Source organism: Sorex fumeus, unplaced genomic scaffold (assembly GCF_029834395.1).
Source record: "Sorex fumeus unplaced genomic scaffold, SorFum_2.1 ptg000034l, whole genome shotgun sequence".
Lineage (NCBI taxonomy): Eukaryota > Metazoa > Chordata > Mammalia > Eulipotyphla > Soricidae > Sorex > Sorex fumeus.
Window position 1 is genome coordinate 9,777,089 of NW_026606091.1, and position 18,109 is coordinate 9,795,197.

The following is an 18,109-nucleotide window of genomic DNA, read 5'->3' on the forward strand; positions in this document are numbered from 1 at the left end:
TTAGAAGGCAGTGATGGGAGGGCTCAAGAGGATTTCATGGCTGAGCGAGTTCCCTTTCATAGGTGGGAAAAATCCCTCTCTATTAATCCTCTGAAAGAACAAAGGGATAGTAGGTTCAAGTTTGAACACTTAAGATTTGGCTCTTAGCAATTGTCCTGGGAATGGTGCCTTCCTATAATCTAATGGGAGGCATGGAGAAGAGGACCTTAGAAGTAGAGTTAGGTTCTGAGACACAGAAGGCAAGAATGCTGGGAAGGCAAACAGGACTCAGGGAGAAGAGGCTATTGCACAGGGGAGGGTAAAAGAACAGAGGAAAAGAACAACCAGGAACTCAGGGTGGCTGGGGCGCAGGGGGTGGCTCCATTAAACATATCCTCTATGCAATCTCATGAAAAGTTTAGTAATGCTATGAGAAAAAAAATGTATTATAGATAAACAAACACAAGCCCAAGGAAGTTAAAGTTGGAAGAGAAGAAAAGTTGGCCAGGAACACACAGCAAAGAGGGTCATATTTTGTCCCATTATGCTAACTCTAAACCATCATAACGCTCTCTGATAACAAACTCACGGGTTCCTGGAATGCAGCAATGCTCAATGACTATCACAAGCCTAAAATAACAGAAGTGGTTCAACATCTATTTGTAGACTATCAGGTGGCAGGGGAAAATAGAGCCAACTCAGACTACTTGAATGATTAGGGCAAGAGATTACAGCTATTAGGGGAGAAATAGACTGCTGATGAAACCTATATTTCCACCTTCAGTATCCTTGTCCAGATTAATGTTCATGGAGCAGTAAAAAAGAATTACTTAAAGATCAGTAGAAACTTACTTGGCAGTTTCCAAAAGGCCCTGCAAATAGGTTCATTAATCTCTCCAAAAGAACTATTCCCCCTTTAATTGTTGTGATTGGGATAACACTTGAAGGAACAGGATAAATATGAATAAATTCAGTACTTTGTTACCTGGCCCTACTCTTCCATTGACTAGTCCATAGTTACAGATATAAATTTGCTTCATTTTCCCTCTGTAAAGGAACACAGAATTATAACAGTTGATTGGAAGCTTGGAGGCCCAGCCCCTTCCTTTTCAGAGGAGATTTGGAGCAAATCATCTGAACAGGGTTAAACAAGCAGTGATTGGGCTGGAAAGGACTTGATGGACCTCTGGAGGGTTTGGTTCCTGCAAATGCCATTTTGCAAGCACCCTTTAAAACGGAAAGCATGATAGTAATATGGCCTGGTGCCTAGACTTTTTCCAATGCACCAGCACAAGAACTGCATACATCATTTGGTTTATATATCCAGTACTTTATAAAAATGGAAACCTATTTAATTTAAATAAAAATTTCTTTCAGTTCATACTTCCTTATTTTCTGACTTCCTGTTTCCCTATTTAATCCACAGTTGTTTTGTTTCTTTCTGTTTTTGTCTTTGTTCTTTGTTTTTGGGCCACACCTAGCTGTGCTCAGGCTTACTTTTTGCTCAGCACCCAGTAATCACTCCTAGAGGGCTCCGGTGACCATATGGGGCACTGGGGATTGAACTCAAACCCAGATCATCTGCAGATTTTTTTTGGGGGGGGGCTTTTTTCTTTTTAGGTCACACCCGGTGAGAATAGGGGTTACTCCTGGCTTTGCACTAAGGAATTACTCCTGTCGGTGCTCAGGGAACTATATGGGATGGTGGGAATCGAATCCAAGTTGTCCATGTGCAAGGCAAACACTCTACCCACTATACTATCTCTCCAACCCCTATCCAAAAATTTCTTGGGCATAGATGATGTATGCACCTGGGGAGGATTTCGGAGTGATGGGTTGATTCAATTCTAAGTGACTAAGATAATGCCAATCACAGAAAATTACCATGGATTTACTGATTCATATGGATATTAATATAGTTAATGTTCCATGTATATTAAGTTATAAATATTTATTTATTAAAATGAGAATTTAGGGGTAAGAACCAAGCCTACCACCACTTGTAAAGTTGCTTCCATAAAGAAGGAAAAGATGCTATTCCTCTGGGCATTCACAATCCCACACCTAAGCACAAATCTTGTTTAGTAATTTCTGGATTCCTGCCCGGATTCATCCCCTTAATCAGACTAATTACCTTCTGTGGCAAACAAGCATAGTTTTGTAGGGCAGCCCTACTAAGAGTAAAAGGGGGGGGGGGAAGTGAACAGAATTTAAAAGAAACAGTCAAACAGTCACAGATGAGCAACGGGAGGACAGCGTGACAGTGCTACATTTGTGGGATATAAAAAACATAGTATGAGACTAATACTCAAGAAAGGACAGTATAAAAAGGGGCCAGGAGTACTGTCCATGATTGGAAGCTTGCCACATGTGGGATGGGGAAGGGGAGGCAGTTAGGATAGAAAAGGGACCACTACAACAATGATAGTTGGAAATTATCACTCTGGACAAGAACTGAGTGCTGAAAGGAGATAGAGGGTTCTACGTGATAATCTTTCAGTACCTATATTGCAAACCACAGTACCTGCAAGGAAAGAGAGAGAGAGTGCAAAACAGAGAAAAATGCCTGGCATAGAGGCAGTCTGGGGGATGTGGTGGGAGGGAAACTGGAAAAATTAGTGGTGGGAAATGTACACTGGTGAAGGGACGGGTGCTGGAACACTGTGTGCCTGAAACCCAATCATGAACAATTTTGTAACTGTGTATCTCATGTTGATTCAATTTTTAAAACAACGCATTCACTCTGGATAAGAACTGCAGACTGAAAGCAGGTAAAGGAACAAACTGATCATTTCTCAGTATCTCTATTGCAAACCATATGCCCAAAAGGGGTTGGGGGAGGGGGGAGGAGGAGGAATGGAGGGAGGGTTGAAGGATGAAGGTAGGGAGGGAGAGAGAGAAAGAGGAAGGGGGGAAGTGCCTGCCATAGATTTGGGGGAGTAACTAGGAGAAAACTAGGGACAATGGTGGTGGAAAATGTACACTGGTTGGAGGGATGAGTGTTAGAACACTGTATGACTGAAACACAATCATGAACAGCTTTGTAACTATGTAGCTCATGGTGATAGATTTAAAGAAATATTTTAAAAAATGAATTGACAAAAAAATAATCTTAGTCACAGCCTATGGTAAACTGTGATACTATTTTGGAGGGTTGAAACTAATATCTTAATAGAATAGAAGAGAAATATTAAAATGCCTCACATTTGGATTTTATATTTACACCATATGAACAGGTACATACATATGTGTGATTATGTATATACATAAGGAGTTGAGATCATATACATCTATTTCTTATTATAAGTCAGGGTAAAAAAATTCTTCAACGTCACTGATTGAATAGAACCTCAAGGTGAATTTAATTTGGAGGTTTGCTTTGTCTTTATTCCTCATTGTTCAGTGAAAAACATTAAGAAAACTAGCATGTATTTAAGAATCAGGCAGGCCTACGCAGAAAAGTTTAACACCTGTTTGGACCTTATGCAAACATCTATGTTTTCGAACTCTCACATTCTTGATCTGCAGGTGGATAAGATATCTATTTCAGGGAGTTGGTGTATTAAGTACATACAATTAAATACAGGCTCAGTTTTCAGATTTATCTCCTCTCAATTTTGGAGAAACCCACAGTCCAGGGATGCCCATGCAGCTGCCAAGGAGATTTCATAGTCAGAAGCTGCACATGCTGCGGAGGAGGCTTTGAGTCCTGAAAGGCTTTGTTCATGCAAGTTCTCCCATCTGTAAGAGTAACCTCCCATTGAATACTAAAACGATAGCTGTTGCTCAGCCAAGAAATGAAATAATTTGAGTGATACTGCTGTAAATAAATAAGTTTGTGCAAAGAGTTTGGTGATGGGGGCATACTCAGAATCTGTCTTCTGTCTTAGATGAATACAGTAAGGAAATGTTATCTTGACATGGTTATTCTAGATAGTAAGAATTAGAGCTTTCATAGGCAGAAATAATAAACTAAAACCAGTCCTTTAGGTCATCTGGACCAAAACTCCCATTTTCCATTTTTAAAAAGGGGATGTCCTAGTAGGTAAAGAAAACACACTCTCTCAGGTCATTTGGTAACAAATACATCCTAGCTCTGGAAACCTATAGCCCGCTCCTAGCTCCAAAGTCCTCTTCCTTCAGAATAATTCATCCATGAAGACAAAAACTGCAGAAAACCTCCTACCTTTATTTTGCTGTGGATACATCAGTAAAACTTAGTAATTCTAAGCATATATTTGTACAAAATCTTGGAGACATAACAGCAAACTTTTAAAAAGACACAAAGGACACAAGAAAAAAGGATAATCTGTTTTTAAAAATTAAGTTCTTGGGGCTGGCAAGATGGAAAAGCAGGTAAAGCACTTGGCTTGTCTGCAGTTAACCAAGGTTCAAATCCTGGAACCATATATAGTCCCCTGAACCCTGCCAGGAGTGATCCCTCAACACAAAGACAGAAGTAACCTCAAAGGAGAGCCAGGCATGGCCCCATCTCCTCCCCGCCAGTCACACCAAAAACAAAATTTCAATAAACTCAATTTTCTAGACTCAACTTCTAACCTACTCAAAGAAATTCAATACAAAACAACATGTTATACTTCACCCGTGAAATTAAAAACATAAAAATTATAATCATTACCAACACTACCAAGCATCTCTCAATGTAGCAGAAACTTTTAAAAGGTCATAAGCTCAGATTCAGAATCTTTGTTTCTCTAAAATCTGAAATTCATGTGTAGAACTATTAGTTGCATAATTTTTCAGAGGTGAAATATTGCAATAATTTGCAATATGAAACATTATATATAATTTAATAATATGAAATTATAGCAATTCAAGTTATAAAAATACTAGTAAATGGGGGCAGAAAAGATAGTATAGTGGATAGAGAGGGTTCTTGCCTTGCATGTGGCAAACCCCGGTTCAATCCCTAATGTCCCATATAGTTCCCCTAGCCCTGCCATGATCTCTGAGCACAGAATCAGGAGTAAGCCCTGAGCACAGCTTGGTACATCCCCCCCCCCCCCCCAAATGATGATAATAATTTTTAAAAAAGTGGGCTGGAGCGATAGCACAGCGGTAGGGCTTTCGCCTTACAAGTGGCCAACATGGCCGACCTGAGTTCAATTCCTCCGCCCCTCTCGGAGAGCCCGGCAAGCTACCGAGAGTATTCGATATGCCAGACACAGTAACAACAAAGTCTCCAATGGAGACGTTACTGGGCCCGCTCGAGCAAATCGACGATCAACGGGCCTTTACCTTTACCTAATATTAAAATTCTACCCAATACAAGTTTAAAATTGTGTGGCTCTATTCAAACATTGGCATGCATGTGTATGTGGGGTACCTTTTCACTTACTTTCATTGTGCTTTTTATTTTTGATGCATTACAGATTGTCTATTTTTTTCCCTTGCTATTGAAGCAAAATCCCTGAAGACATCCTGAAATCAATAATACAGAATGTTTTGCCTACATATTTTATGGTATTAGGTCTCATATTTAAGTGTTGTAGACATTTTGATTTTGTTTGGGGGCATGATAAGAGATAGTGGTCTAATGTCATTCTTTTATAAGCTGACATTGTTTTCTCCACATCATATGATAGAAAAAATTTCCTTTCTCGGTTTTGTGCTCTTGACTCCTTTGTCATAAAGTAAATGCCCATAAATGTATGGATTTATTGGGAGGGGGTTATCAATTCCATTTCATTTTTCTATATGTCTATTTTGTTCTGTTCCAGAACCCTTCTGTTTTGATTATTATTGCTTTGTAGTCTAATTTAAATTGGAGACAGTGATACCTACAATGTTCACTTTTCTGATGTTTATTTGTTCCTTTCTCATATTTCCTCTGTCCTTATTGAATTTATTATTTTGTTTATACATTGATGTCCTAATTTTAGTCTCCTTTGACTGGTGAACTTGGTTTTGTCTTTATTTTCTGTTGGGGTGAATTCCTTTATCTCCTCATTTTATTTGGAGCTCTATCGTTTATTTCTAAATTATATTAAATACCTATCCTTTCTACTTATGCCATGAGAGCAATATGTTGTAGTTGATGGTTGTAAGGTATTATCTTGGAATACTAGCCTTGAATGCTGTGTTTTAATGCAAAGGCTGAATCCTAATAATGGTATGGGATAACTAGAATTCAGAAACCTATGCATTATAGCACCCTGGGAGCCCTATCTAGTGTGGGGACTGAAGAAATGGGAAATGAAGAGATTTCTACTGTAATTTAACTGCAGCACGAGCCTTCCTGGATACCAGGGCTGCCTGGAGGGGCCGGAGAAAGATCTGCTGTCACTAATCAGGAGAGAATATATCCAGGCTAGAGAAGAATAGAGAAGTCTACTATGACAGTGATAGATGGAAATGATCACTCTGGATAAGAACTCAGTGCTGAATGTAGGTAAAGGAATAAATATGATACTCTTTCAGTTCTGTGCCTGTATTGCAAACATAATTCCCAAAAGGAAAGAGAGAGAAAGAGAAAAAGAGACAAAGAAAGAAGAAAAATGCCTCCCACAGAGGCTGGACTGGGGATGGGGATGGCTGTGGTGAGAAGGAAACTGGGGACATTGGTCGTGGGAAATGTGCACTGGTGAAGAGAAGGGTGTTGGACCACTGTATGCCTGAAATCCAATTGTGAATAACTTTGTAATTGTGTATCTTATGTAGATTCAATTAAGTTAAAAAATTTTAAAAATTAAATTAAAAAAGAGAATATATCAGATTTGATACACCAGTGACCCATTATAGTATGTCTCAGACTACACTTGACCAGATTCTGCAGTTATACCCTAGGTCTGAATATTTTGGGGGGTTTTGTTTGTTTTGGAGCCACACTTAGTGGCTAACTCCTTTCTCAGGGATACTCTTTTTCTGTGCTCAGGGATCATTCCTGAAAGACTCAGGGGACCATATGAAGGTCCATGAATTGAACCCAGGTCAACTGTGTACAAGGCATGTGTCTTACACATTGTATAACCTAGCTCTGAAAGTTTTGTTGGCAGTCCTTCTAAGGTTCAGGATCAAAGAAGATGAAAGAGAGATTGTAAATTCAAGCCCCTGGAAAGTACCATTACTAGACATTGACTTAGTATGGCATTATCTCTGCCAGGTGTTGGGAAGGCACTTCATGGGTCCTTGGGTCTTCGTAACAGCATACCCCAAATCAGAATTCTCCTATATACCTGCACCTAACAGTTTTCCTTCCCTTAAGATTAACTTTGCAATTAGTAGGGGCTGGAGCAGTCCATAAATTCACCTGCCCCTAGCTGGGAAGAAGATGAGTTTGTGGGGATCTGAGAAAATCCTTATCTAAATTATATTCTGCTCTTGTTGTGAGCAAGAAAAGAAGTACATAGTTTCAACACACGGGATAGTGCTATGAGGGTACTGTAACCTCCACCAGCTCCCCTACTTCTCCACAAACCAGTCATTGGTATGGTGCTTTTTCTGAAGTCTCTGTAGGAGTGAGTACCCCAATTAGACTAACAAACGGGGAAACTCTGTAGGGGAAAGGCAGGTATATCACAAGGTCATAAGTCAAACTCAGGGTGTGTGTACTGTGGTTAAAATCCTTAAAGGTAGTTTAGCAGGCTGTCCTGTCCTCTGTGGTTCTTTGCTCAAACAGAAACATCGTTGGGGTGCTGATGTCTTCCCAGAAAGAGTGATCCCATTGGAAGTTTTTTCTCTGCCTGTTAAGATACTAAATTCAGTGGCTATCCAATTTCTTGTTCAGTCTGTGCTTTCTCTATCAAACCCAGGGCCCACATTCCTGCTGTTCTACAGCCTAAAGTATTTCTCCTGTGACTAGTTGCACCTCACTTTTCTACTTCCCCTTCCAGGAGCTGAGACAACCATCCCAGGAGCAAACCTTTAGGCCTTGAACTACAGGAGGATTATATTTTTGTTCCTATTCATTTTGTCTTCAGTCAATTCCTGCTATTGTAGTACAAGTTTCCAAATGCACCACTTCTTCAAAAAATTAATGTCAAAATAGGACACAACTTGTTATCTCTTTATGGAGAGAGAAGATTCCAGGATCTGTCTCTGGGGAAATTTATTAGTATACAGAATATTAAGAACAAGCCCAGAGAGGTCTATATTGCTTTTCATGAGGTGTCTGCCATTTATACCATTTATTTTAACTTCCAAAAGCCTAGTCTCCACAGCATGGGGACTAAATATTTAAAAGTTACAAACTGAAGCCTGATAGGGAGGAGATCATTCAACAGTCTTCCCTCTCAATAAACTGGAAAACCAGCAGGGATTTAGTGGATGAATAAGAGGGGGCAGGAATCTGTTTAGCAAACGGAAAGAAGATGGCCTGGTTTTGAGTGGTACTGTAAAAGAGAATAATAATAACTATTATTACTTTTATTAATTAAAGTTTTTTATTATTAATTATTTTTTATTAAATAATTAATTATAATTATTTATAATAGCACTGTAGCACTGTCCTTCCTTTGTTCATTGATTTGCTCGAGTGGGCACCAGTAGCGTCTCCATTGTGAGACTTGTTGTTACTGTTTTTGGCATATTGAATATGCCACGGGGAGCTTGCCAGGCTCTGCTGTGTGGGTGAGATACTCTTGGTAGCTTGCAGGGCTCTCTAAGAAAGATTTTTGGTTGATATCAAGGGTCAAACTCAGGTTCATATATTTGAGGTTTTCACACTAACACTAAGGTACATCTTCAGTACCTGTCTTAAGTAGTTCCTAACCAGAGGTACACTCATGTGGGTTTAAAATCTGAATTCACATTATTTGAAGAAAAAATATCAGCAATTTAGCTTATCATAGTTTCAGAAAGATTGCACTCCCAAGTACTTGTTAAAAGAATGAATATAGTAGAGGCATTAAAATCCAGGCCTCAACATCTTCCTAAAGAAAAAGTTCCAAGCAATATGAGTTCAACTCTTTTAAAAAAAATCATTAAAGGGTCAGAGTGATAATACAGTGGTTAGGGCATTTGCCTTGCATGTGGCCAACCTAAGTTTGATCCTTGGCATCCCATATGGTCTCCAGAGCACACAACCAGGAATAATTCCTGAGTGACGACCCAGGAGTAAGCCCTGATCATCACCAGATGTGACCCAAAATACAACAACAACAACAACAAAACTCATTAAACACAAGAGGAAGCAACCTAAGCTGGTCAAGTATAAAACGAAAGAACTAGAGTCAAAGGTAAACATGTATTAATGGAGCTCTATAATACAAACATATTTCACATATTTAGGGAACTTAAAGAATGCACTAAATGGTGAGAAATAAGAAATAATGACCATCAACATGACATGTGAAAGAGAACATAAAACATTTCTGGAAATAAAAAACTAATACCTAAAATTAGAAAATCAATGAACAATTTTTTGACCAGATTGGACAAAATTGATGAGAAAATTATAAACTGGCAGGCTGATCTAAAGAAATGACCATATGAGCAAGACAAAAAAGAGAAACAGTTTTAAAAGATATGGGGAATAGATTGAGATATGCTATAAAATATATTTAATCAGAATTTTAGAAGATTAATGAAAGATTAGGCAAAGGCAAAATTAGTGAGTCACTAGCTCTCAAACTATGGGAGTTTAAAGAATCAAAAACAGGGGATAGATAAATGACAAAAATCACACTTGACAGCATAAGAAAAATGCTGAATCCTAAAATCAACGGAAAAAAACCCTTAAAATTAGTAAAAGAAAAGAAAACAGGTTTCTATTTTCCTGTTTGGGAAGGGGGTGCACATCCAGTGGTGTTCAGGGATATTTGGGCTTTGTGCAAGGGGTCACAGGAGTCGACTAAGGGTCACTCCTAGTGGGGCTTGGGGAAACATATGGGGTGCTAGAGATTGAACTGAGGTTGGCAGCATGCAAGACTGTATCCTACTTTCTGTGATATCACTCTGCCTCCCCCCCCCAAAAAAAACAGATTTCGTAATAGAAACAATACTTATATTCACAACAGTCTTTTCAACAGCAAATTTGAAGATAGAAACTGAAAAATGATTTATGAAGTAGGATGAGAAAATAATTTCTAACCATCAAAACCATCTTTCAAGAACAAAAATAAAAATTTTACGCAAATAAAAATCGGGAGCATTTATTATTAACAGATTCTTACTAAAAGGTCTTATATAAAGAATATAAACCATGGAGCCAGAGAGATAGCAGAAAAGGTTGGGGCACATGCTTTATAAGTGGGAGCCCTAGGATCCATTTCCAGCAATGCATGGCGTCCTGACACTGCACAAAACAGTACAACTAAAACAAACAAAAGTATTCATAATCAGAGAAATACACAAGGTGGGAGAGTCTGATATCTGAAAAAAGAACGAAAAGAGAAAAACTGGCAAAATGTGTTTAAATCTATACAGTGGGATTTAATTTGTGGGCTTTAAAAAGGAAACATTGTTCCTGAGAAACAGTACTAACACAGCACCCATCCCAAGATCTCCAGGCATAGCCCGAGGGTCCACGAGCACCAAAGGGCTAAGAGCTTCGCATCCTCTGGTCTGGCCCAGTTGACTGAGTACTGCTGGAAAGTGGTCCTGGGGTGCTTTGGGCACCATTTAAGAAGCCCCCCACAAATACAAAATAAAATAAAGTAATATGTAAATATTATGCGTCAGTAAAGTTGTCATAAAGCATCTATTTGTGGACTTCAAATCATACAGTAGAGAAGAGATGACTGAGTTAATATATTCTATGATCCTTGGGGTTTTAGCAGGAATGTAAAGATACTAATTAAACTTACATTTTGATAAGTTAAAATATATATGTTAAAAGTTAATATAAGAGATAGACATAGAAAGATTGCATTCATCTGGGGAACATAAAGTAACAAAATAGGAGACTAACACCCAAGAATGGCCGAGATTAGTACCAGGAATTTTACTCCATGGCTTGGAGGCCAGCCACACATGCTAGGGGAAAAGGAAGCTCAGATAGAGAAGGGAGCACCAAATAAAGGTGTTGGGAGGATCCTCCCAGGATGGGAGAAGCATGCTGAAAGTAGACTATAGACCAAACATGATTGTCACCCATTGCCTCTTTTGCAAACCACAAAAACCAATAAGAGAGAGAGAGAACAGAAGGGAATGCCATGCCGCAGGGGCAGGGTGGGATGGAGGGGACGGGGGTGGGAGGGATACTGGGATCCGTGGTGGTGGGAAATGGGCACTGGTGGAGGGATGGGCATTTGATCATTGTATAATTGAAACCCAAGCACAAAAATTTGTAAGTCTACAACTGTACCTCATGATGTCTCACTAATAAAAATTTTTTAAAAACCTGAAAAAAAAGTTAATATAATAGAAGTAAGGTTTATATAAACATATACCTTGAATTATGTAATCAAATCTAAATTTTCATGTATCTTAAAATGTAAACTATATATGAACCATAATTTTAATATAAACTATTAAAGGGAATTAAGACATAAGAAAAATATAATTCAAGAAATTAATTAAAATTATTTTAAAATTAAAAATAAAAAGATGAGAATAAATAGAAGGTATAAAGGAGCCTGAAAGAGAACCCAAATGCAAACTGCCATAATTAATTTAAATAAAGGAAACTTTCCAGTTAGAGGATGATGATTGTCAACATGAGTGAAACAAAATGCAACTATAGTTTGTTTACTAGAGATATATCTAAAACAACAGGTTAAAAATAAAACTATGGGAAAAATAAACCTATCACATCCACACTTGACTCTACAAAAGTCAGAGAACAGTCTAAAAAAATCACTGCTTAAAGACAAATGACACAATTCTATATTTAGAAAAATTTTAAAAAGGATAAAATGTAAGAAAAGAAGAGAGTCAGAAAAGAAGAAAGGAAGGAGGATTGTGGTGGAAACTTCTGGCTCCTATTTCCAGGAGTCAGGAAGTTCATGTTCTGTCTTACTAGAAAAACAAGATTAACAAAGGTAATGGCTGAGAGCAATCGAACTCTGTTATTAAAATCCAATGGGCTTTCTGAATCTCTCAAATAGTCTCCTTTATTATTTGAATCACACGTAGAAACTGATGGGTTTGCTCATAAAAGAGGTAAACAGAAACAAAAATAAGGAAAATAGCATGAAGCTGTGTCCCTAGATAAAAAAAAAGCATACTACATTTATAGGCATCTGATTAGTTAAGAATTTTAATGTCCAAATTTTCTTCGTTTTGAGACAGTTACTAAGTTGATCAAGTAGTTCCCAGTAGTATTCCTTTTTCATTGTTCACTTTCCTAAAAATGTGTATGTTCATCTAATTAATTTACTATGATTAGAAGGGGAACAAAAGACCAGTTTTGTAATAAATTCTATGCCTTATATAAGTGTGCGTCTACACATATGAATTTATAAAATTATTTATGTGTATCACAGTTTAAGAAAGACTTCACTTATGATGAATATTTATAGTGTCAATTCCTATCTTCCCATGAGTAATCTAAGTTGCCAAAACTATTTTTTCATAAACACACAAATTAAATAAAGCAAGGCAATCCCAGGTTACTAAAGTAACCTGTGCTTCAACTAACTATCAGGCAATAAGCATCTTTATTTACACCGTTCCCTTCATTAGGACTAGGCTGACTTGCTGTCAGATTATAGTGCCAAGTCTAAGAGGAAGTTAAATACCACGGACAGCTGCTTTCTAGGCCAATGACAGCCTACCACCATAACAGATCAAGAGAAAGCAGCAGTGCCAAGAGCACAGCAAAATGCACCTGATGTCCTGAAATCTCACTGCTTCATATCCTGCAGGATTCTAATTTATTCTTAAGGAGAATTCTTATGGAGAGGTTTTTTTTTTTAGAAATTTGTCTAAATCATTTCTAAAAACCCTTTTTAGACTAGATTTTTCTAACCCCCCTGTTAATATCCTACTTATTTCAGACAAAATTTTACACAATAAAACTCAAAAACAACAAAAGGATTTGAAAGTTTTCTTATATTTTATGATAATATCTGGCTTGCATATATTTACTGTATGTAAACTAGGGCTTATAAATATTATATTAAGATGAATGAAATATGCTTTTAAGAAGGACAATGGCCTACTTAACAATGATTCATGAGTCAATTCCAATCTTCAAGGACTCTTTGAAATTCCTGAATTTGAAACAACTTATTTTGATTCACATTTCATTTAAGAATGGAAGATAAAATGAAGAAGGAAACTAACACAGGAAAAGCCACATTTGCCAAGGACTATGTTAGCTGTTTAACACTGATTTCACTATACACCCAGCTTTATGATCTATTATTTTCATTGTCTAGATTAGAAACTGAAGGCTCATGGAATTTATGCTAATTATTTGAAATCACAAGGCTTAAAATCTGGAGCGAAAATCTTTTTTTTCCCTGTGTTAAGAGCATGATTACCAATGCAATAAAATCATATAACCTTCTTTTTTAAAGGTTAATACTCTCACAAGAAAAATAATAATAAGGGGCTGATGCAATAATACAGCGGGTAGAGAGTCTGCCTCCCATACAGTTGACCCAGGTTCAATCCTCAGCATCCCATATGATACCCTGAGCACCACCAGGAGTAATTTCTGAGTACAGAGCCAGGAATAACCCCTGAGCATACCCGGGTGTGACTCAAAAAGAAAAAATTTAAGCAAATTAATACAAATAATAAAAGAATAAAAATCACAGTCAGGTTGAAATAATCGAATGAAGTGGCAAGCTATTACTTTATGAAAACAATATCAGTTCACACTTTCCCATGCCTCCTAGTTGCCCGAAGACATACACTATAAATAATGAAAATAGGCTAAGATTTTCAATTTGTCTATGAAGCAAGTTTGAGAGATATCACACTACTTAAAGTCCAACAGGGTTGGCCGCTTTATAACAAAACCCTTTTCAACAAAACCATTTGATTACTTTCATCAGAATTTTAAAATATCTTCCATGTTACTAAAGTAAACTACCTGACCCCTAATTACAAAAACAAGCAATTAAGTAACAATTAGGTAACATATGCATAAAAACATGCTTTGTACTTTGTTTCATAAATTCTTGTACAGCCGTTTCCTTTCTGTGAAGACTCCAGAGAAAGCTGGTTTTGGCTTAGAATCTGGGGTAGGAAGCCCCATTTTGTGGAAAAGCTAGGATAGACAGTCAGAAAATAATTTTAAGGAAATCAACTTGGTAGATCAGGTAACTAGATGGCCACACTCAAGAACTCCTCACTGTTTCAAGAATTTATTTCAGGGTTTGGGGTCCAAAGCTCCATCCAACTCTGAAATGGGGCATATGATACAGACAAGTTGTTGATAAATTTTTTTTCTAGCGTAATTCAAAAGTGATATTGGCAAGGTAAACTTCTCTCAATAAAATCACACATTACTATTCACCATTCCATCTAATACAACAATGCTAAAGAAATTGCATTTCTATAGTTATTTATAGTTCAGTTTAATTATTAAATACCAAAATAAATAATTATTAAAGGAAGTAAAATATGGCTATTTAGAACTATAAAGAAAATAGTACAACTGACACATATTGGCAGAATATCATAAACAGAAAAAATAATCATGACTATAACTTTTTTAATTTAGTAAATAGTTACCTAATAAAAATGTGCAATATTAATGATAGTACAAAACTGTATATTCTATATACTCATATCTTAACTATTTAAGAATGCTAGTCTAAGTAAAATGACACAACAGTCATATAAAACATTGAACAAAAATCCTCCTAGAACTTTAATGAATGGCTCACAATTGACTAAATACTATCTGTAACTTATATTTAAAAAATGTATGACATCAGCTTCCTTTAGGTCTAATCTGAAAACAAGTTCTCTTGTAATACTAAACACACTATTGGATTGTTATGCAATGTTTTTCCATAAATGCTGCCAACATACCATTTTCCTAGTCAATGTCTAAGTTAATGAAGTTCCATCATCTAGGTGTAACAAAACAAGAAAAGCACTGAGTTCTCAAAATGACTTTTTTTTACACCCCATGTGCTATTATATTAATGATTCCAAATCATTTCCTTGCTTCTAAAATTATGCCTTGTTCATTACCCAAATTGGAGTAAACACAGACTATTAATGTAAACTACTCAAATCAGCAGTCAGGGACCATGCTTTTGGCAAGAATATTGAAGCAGGATGAGGGGCTCCAATGATGATCTGTCTTATCTACCCTCAAAGATACAGACAGACTCAGTTATTTTTACACGAGAATACTTGTTTGCAGAGTTTTTCTTCTTTTTTACTCAATGTTTATTTATTTTAAAAAAAAAACAGAGTCTCTAACAAACAACCATAACCTGAGTGAAATGTTAGGGGGAGATGCAGTTTAAAATACTTCTTTTTTGCATGTAATAAGCAGAGCTGTTTACAAGTGTTTCATTCCCCTTTATTTCATAGCTGCTACAAAAATGCTGAGTAGTCATCAAACCTGAGCATACAAGAATTATGCTAACTTAATATCATTGTTTTCCTTTACTTTCTGGGTAATATATCTCACCATCCACTCAACATCTGCTTTTTGCATATATCTCCTGATGCCAGTATGAAAAATCTACATATGTATTTTCATTTTCTGTTTAAAAATCACATTCAGAGACAACATTATAATGTTATGATATAAATCAAAACTACATTACCATATTTGTCACTAACATATTTTATCATTACTGCTTATCTATTACATAGAAAATAGTTTGTGTTTTTGCAAATCTATTTTTCTAAGCTCACTACTAGTTGACTTACTAAGTGGTAGTATGAACACTATCATTATAACTCCTTCAAATTCTATTGTAAAATATTAGGGGTAATGTCTACATCATGTGAAAAATGAATACGTAGCTAACTAAATAGCTAACCAAAAAGACAGGCAGCAGGCCTTGCTAGTGACTCCCTTTAAAGAACCCTGCTCAGTACCTGGTCAAATAATCCTAAACATTATTTTATGGCTCTAGAAGAATGAATATAACCTACTCTAATAATTTATGCTATGGCTGAGGCTACTAATTTAAATGTAAAGTTCTGGAACACAAACTGTCTGCTCTAAACATCTTTAAAATTATTGGTTGGTCTTAGATAATTTTATGTAAAAATATAAAGCTTTACAACTTATTTGGCACACATGTACACACACTATCACATGAAAACTAAATGCTTCCAAAATCATTGTGCTAATTTTCAAAAAATAAGACAAATAACTGCTGAACATGGCCTGAGATGCTTATGTAACCTATATTTACAAATGTTTTACTCAGAAGCTAGAGCAATTTTTATATCCCCCACTTTTTTCTTACTGACAAGGACATCCCCAAATTATTTTTCTTACTGACATGTTAGTTTGGCTATAATAGAATTGCAGAAAGCTGCATTATAGCCCCAAGTATCATCATATTTAAAATATTGTAGATAATATAAACATAATTCACAACTATGGCCAAAAAGAACATTAAAGAAATAACCACCACTACCAACCTTTGCTTGGGCTTCTGGGGCTGTCACCTTGACGACCTTATTGCGATTTAGCATTTGCTTCACCCATCTTTCTACTTGGACGTTGAATTTCATGAAAACCACATAGCAAAAATAAGCTGTTAAGAGAAGTGAGCTTTCCCACCACATGATAACATTATCCAGGAAGAATATGATCAGCATGATCAAGTCAACAATGTAGAAGGAAACATCCCGAAAGAGTGGCCACCATGTCAGGTTTAAGATTTCTCTAGAAAACAGAGCACACATGCCAATAACAAAGAGGATATTGAACACGGCTGAGCCCACGATTGTGCCTATGCCAACATTGCTGTGAGCAATAAATACCCCTATGAGAGATGTAAAAAGTTCTGGGGCAGAGCCCCCTGCAGCCATAAAGGTGGCTCCAGCCACATCATCTGAGATGCCCAGTTTTTCAGTGATGACAGTCAAAGAAGGAACAAAGAACTCATCGCAGACAATGGCTAAGGCTATGAACATGTAGATCATTCCAATGACATGGAGAATGATGGCGCCTTTTCTTCTTTCCTCCAAGGAAAAGATGTCTCTCGGGTAGTCTCCTTGCTCATGTGCAGTACTATTATTCTCAGTCTTGCCTTCCTGAGAAGAAGGTGTCTGTGAAGTATAATCCTCAATCTTGTCATTTAAATCTAAGAGAGTTCTTTGATGGTAACCTTGTGCTACCCCAGGGCCACTTGCACCATTGACCTCTCCTGTGCTCTGTGTGTCTGTCTCAGAAAAGGCACTGATTGAAAATGGGACAGTGCTAATGGCCACCAAGCCCATGAAGAGACCTACGATTCGAATTAACTTCAGTTTTTTCCTGACATTACAGTGTCTCCTGTAGCCAGAGGGTGACTTATCCAAACACCATTTCTCAAGAAAAGTGATGGTGGTACTTTGGTGCAGATCCATCCTGTAACTTTGAGTGGATGAGGTGATCTTCAAATTGTAGATTCAACCAGAGGTTTCTTTCATACTTTTCCTCACTTAATAGTTAATGGTGCTTGTGGATATACTTCCACAATTAGGAATTCTTATGCTTCACAGGAAATATGTTGAGCATTTACGCTTAAATAGAAAAAAAAGTCAAAGATAAGTAAAATACAAAATCATATCTCTTTTTACAAAAATAATTTTGCAGATCTGATCTATCAAATCCTATCTTGTAGCCTTGTGATCTTGAGTAATCTACTTAATTTCTTTTTGCCTCAACTTCCCCTTTCAAAAATTAAGACAATTATAGTTTCTACCACCAATGACTGCTCTGAGAATGAGCTAAAACACAAAAAGAAGTAAACACAGGATGAAGCACATAGTAGGAACCTATGATCATGTAGGTACAAACCAAAATAAAAAACTTTAATAAATTCATTGTTGATTTAGGTATGTGAGTTAAGAATAATCCTTTTATAGATAGAAAAATCTGCTAATCCCATTTTAAATCATGGAACAAATAACCTCTCAGAGCTAAAAGAGATCTGACTTCTTTTAGAGCAATTTATGTACTTGACAACCAACAATTATTCATTATATTTTCTTTTAGCCCAATTATATATTTCCAGTTGCAGGCACTTTGCTGATTTAATTTAGTATTTGGAAAGGGTTGACTGCTGGAGGAGGTGGCATTCTTTCT

General features: G+C 36.8%; 1 protein-coding gene across 4 annotated transcripts in view; it reads right to left on the bottom strand.

Moving 5' to 3' along the window:
* Positions 1 to 18,109, bottom strand: part of SLC24A2 (solute carrier family 24 member 2) — a 285,931-nt gene that overhangs the window by 266,308 nt on the left and 1,514 nt on the right. For all 4 annotated transcript variants that reach the window (XM_056117392.1, XM_056117396.1, XM_056117391.1 and 1 more), the window contains exon 2: positions 16,456 to 17,544. In XM_056117392.1, the coding sequence (XP_055973367.1) occupies positions 16,456 to 17,388 (933 nt within the window). In that variant the 5' untranslated portion in view covers positions 17,389 to 17,544. The remainder of the gene's footprint in view (positions 1 to 16,455; positions 17,545 to 18,109) is intronic.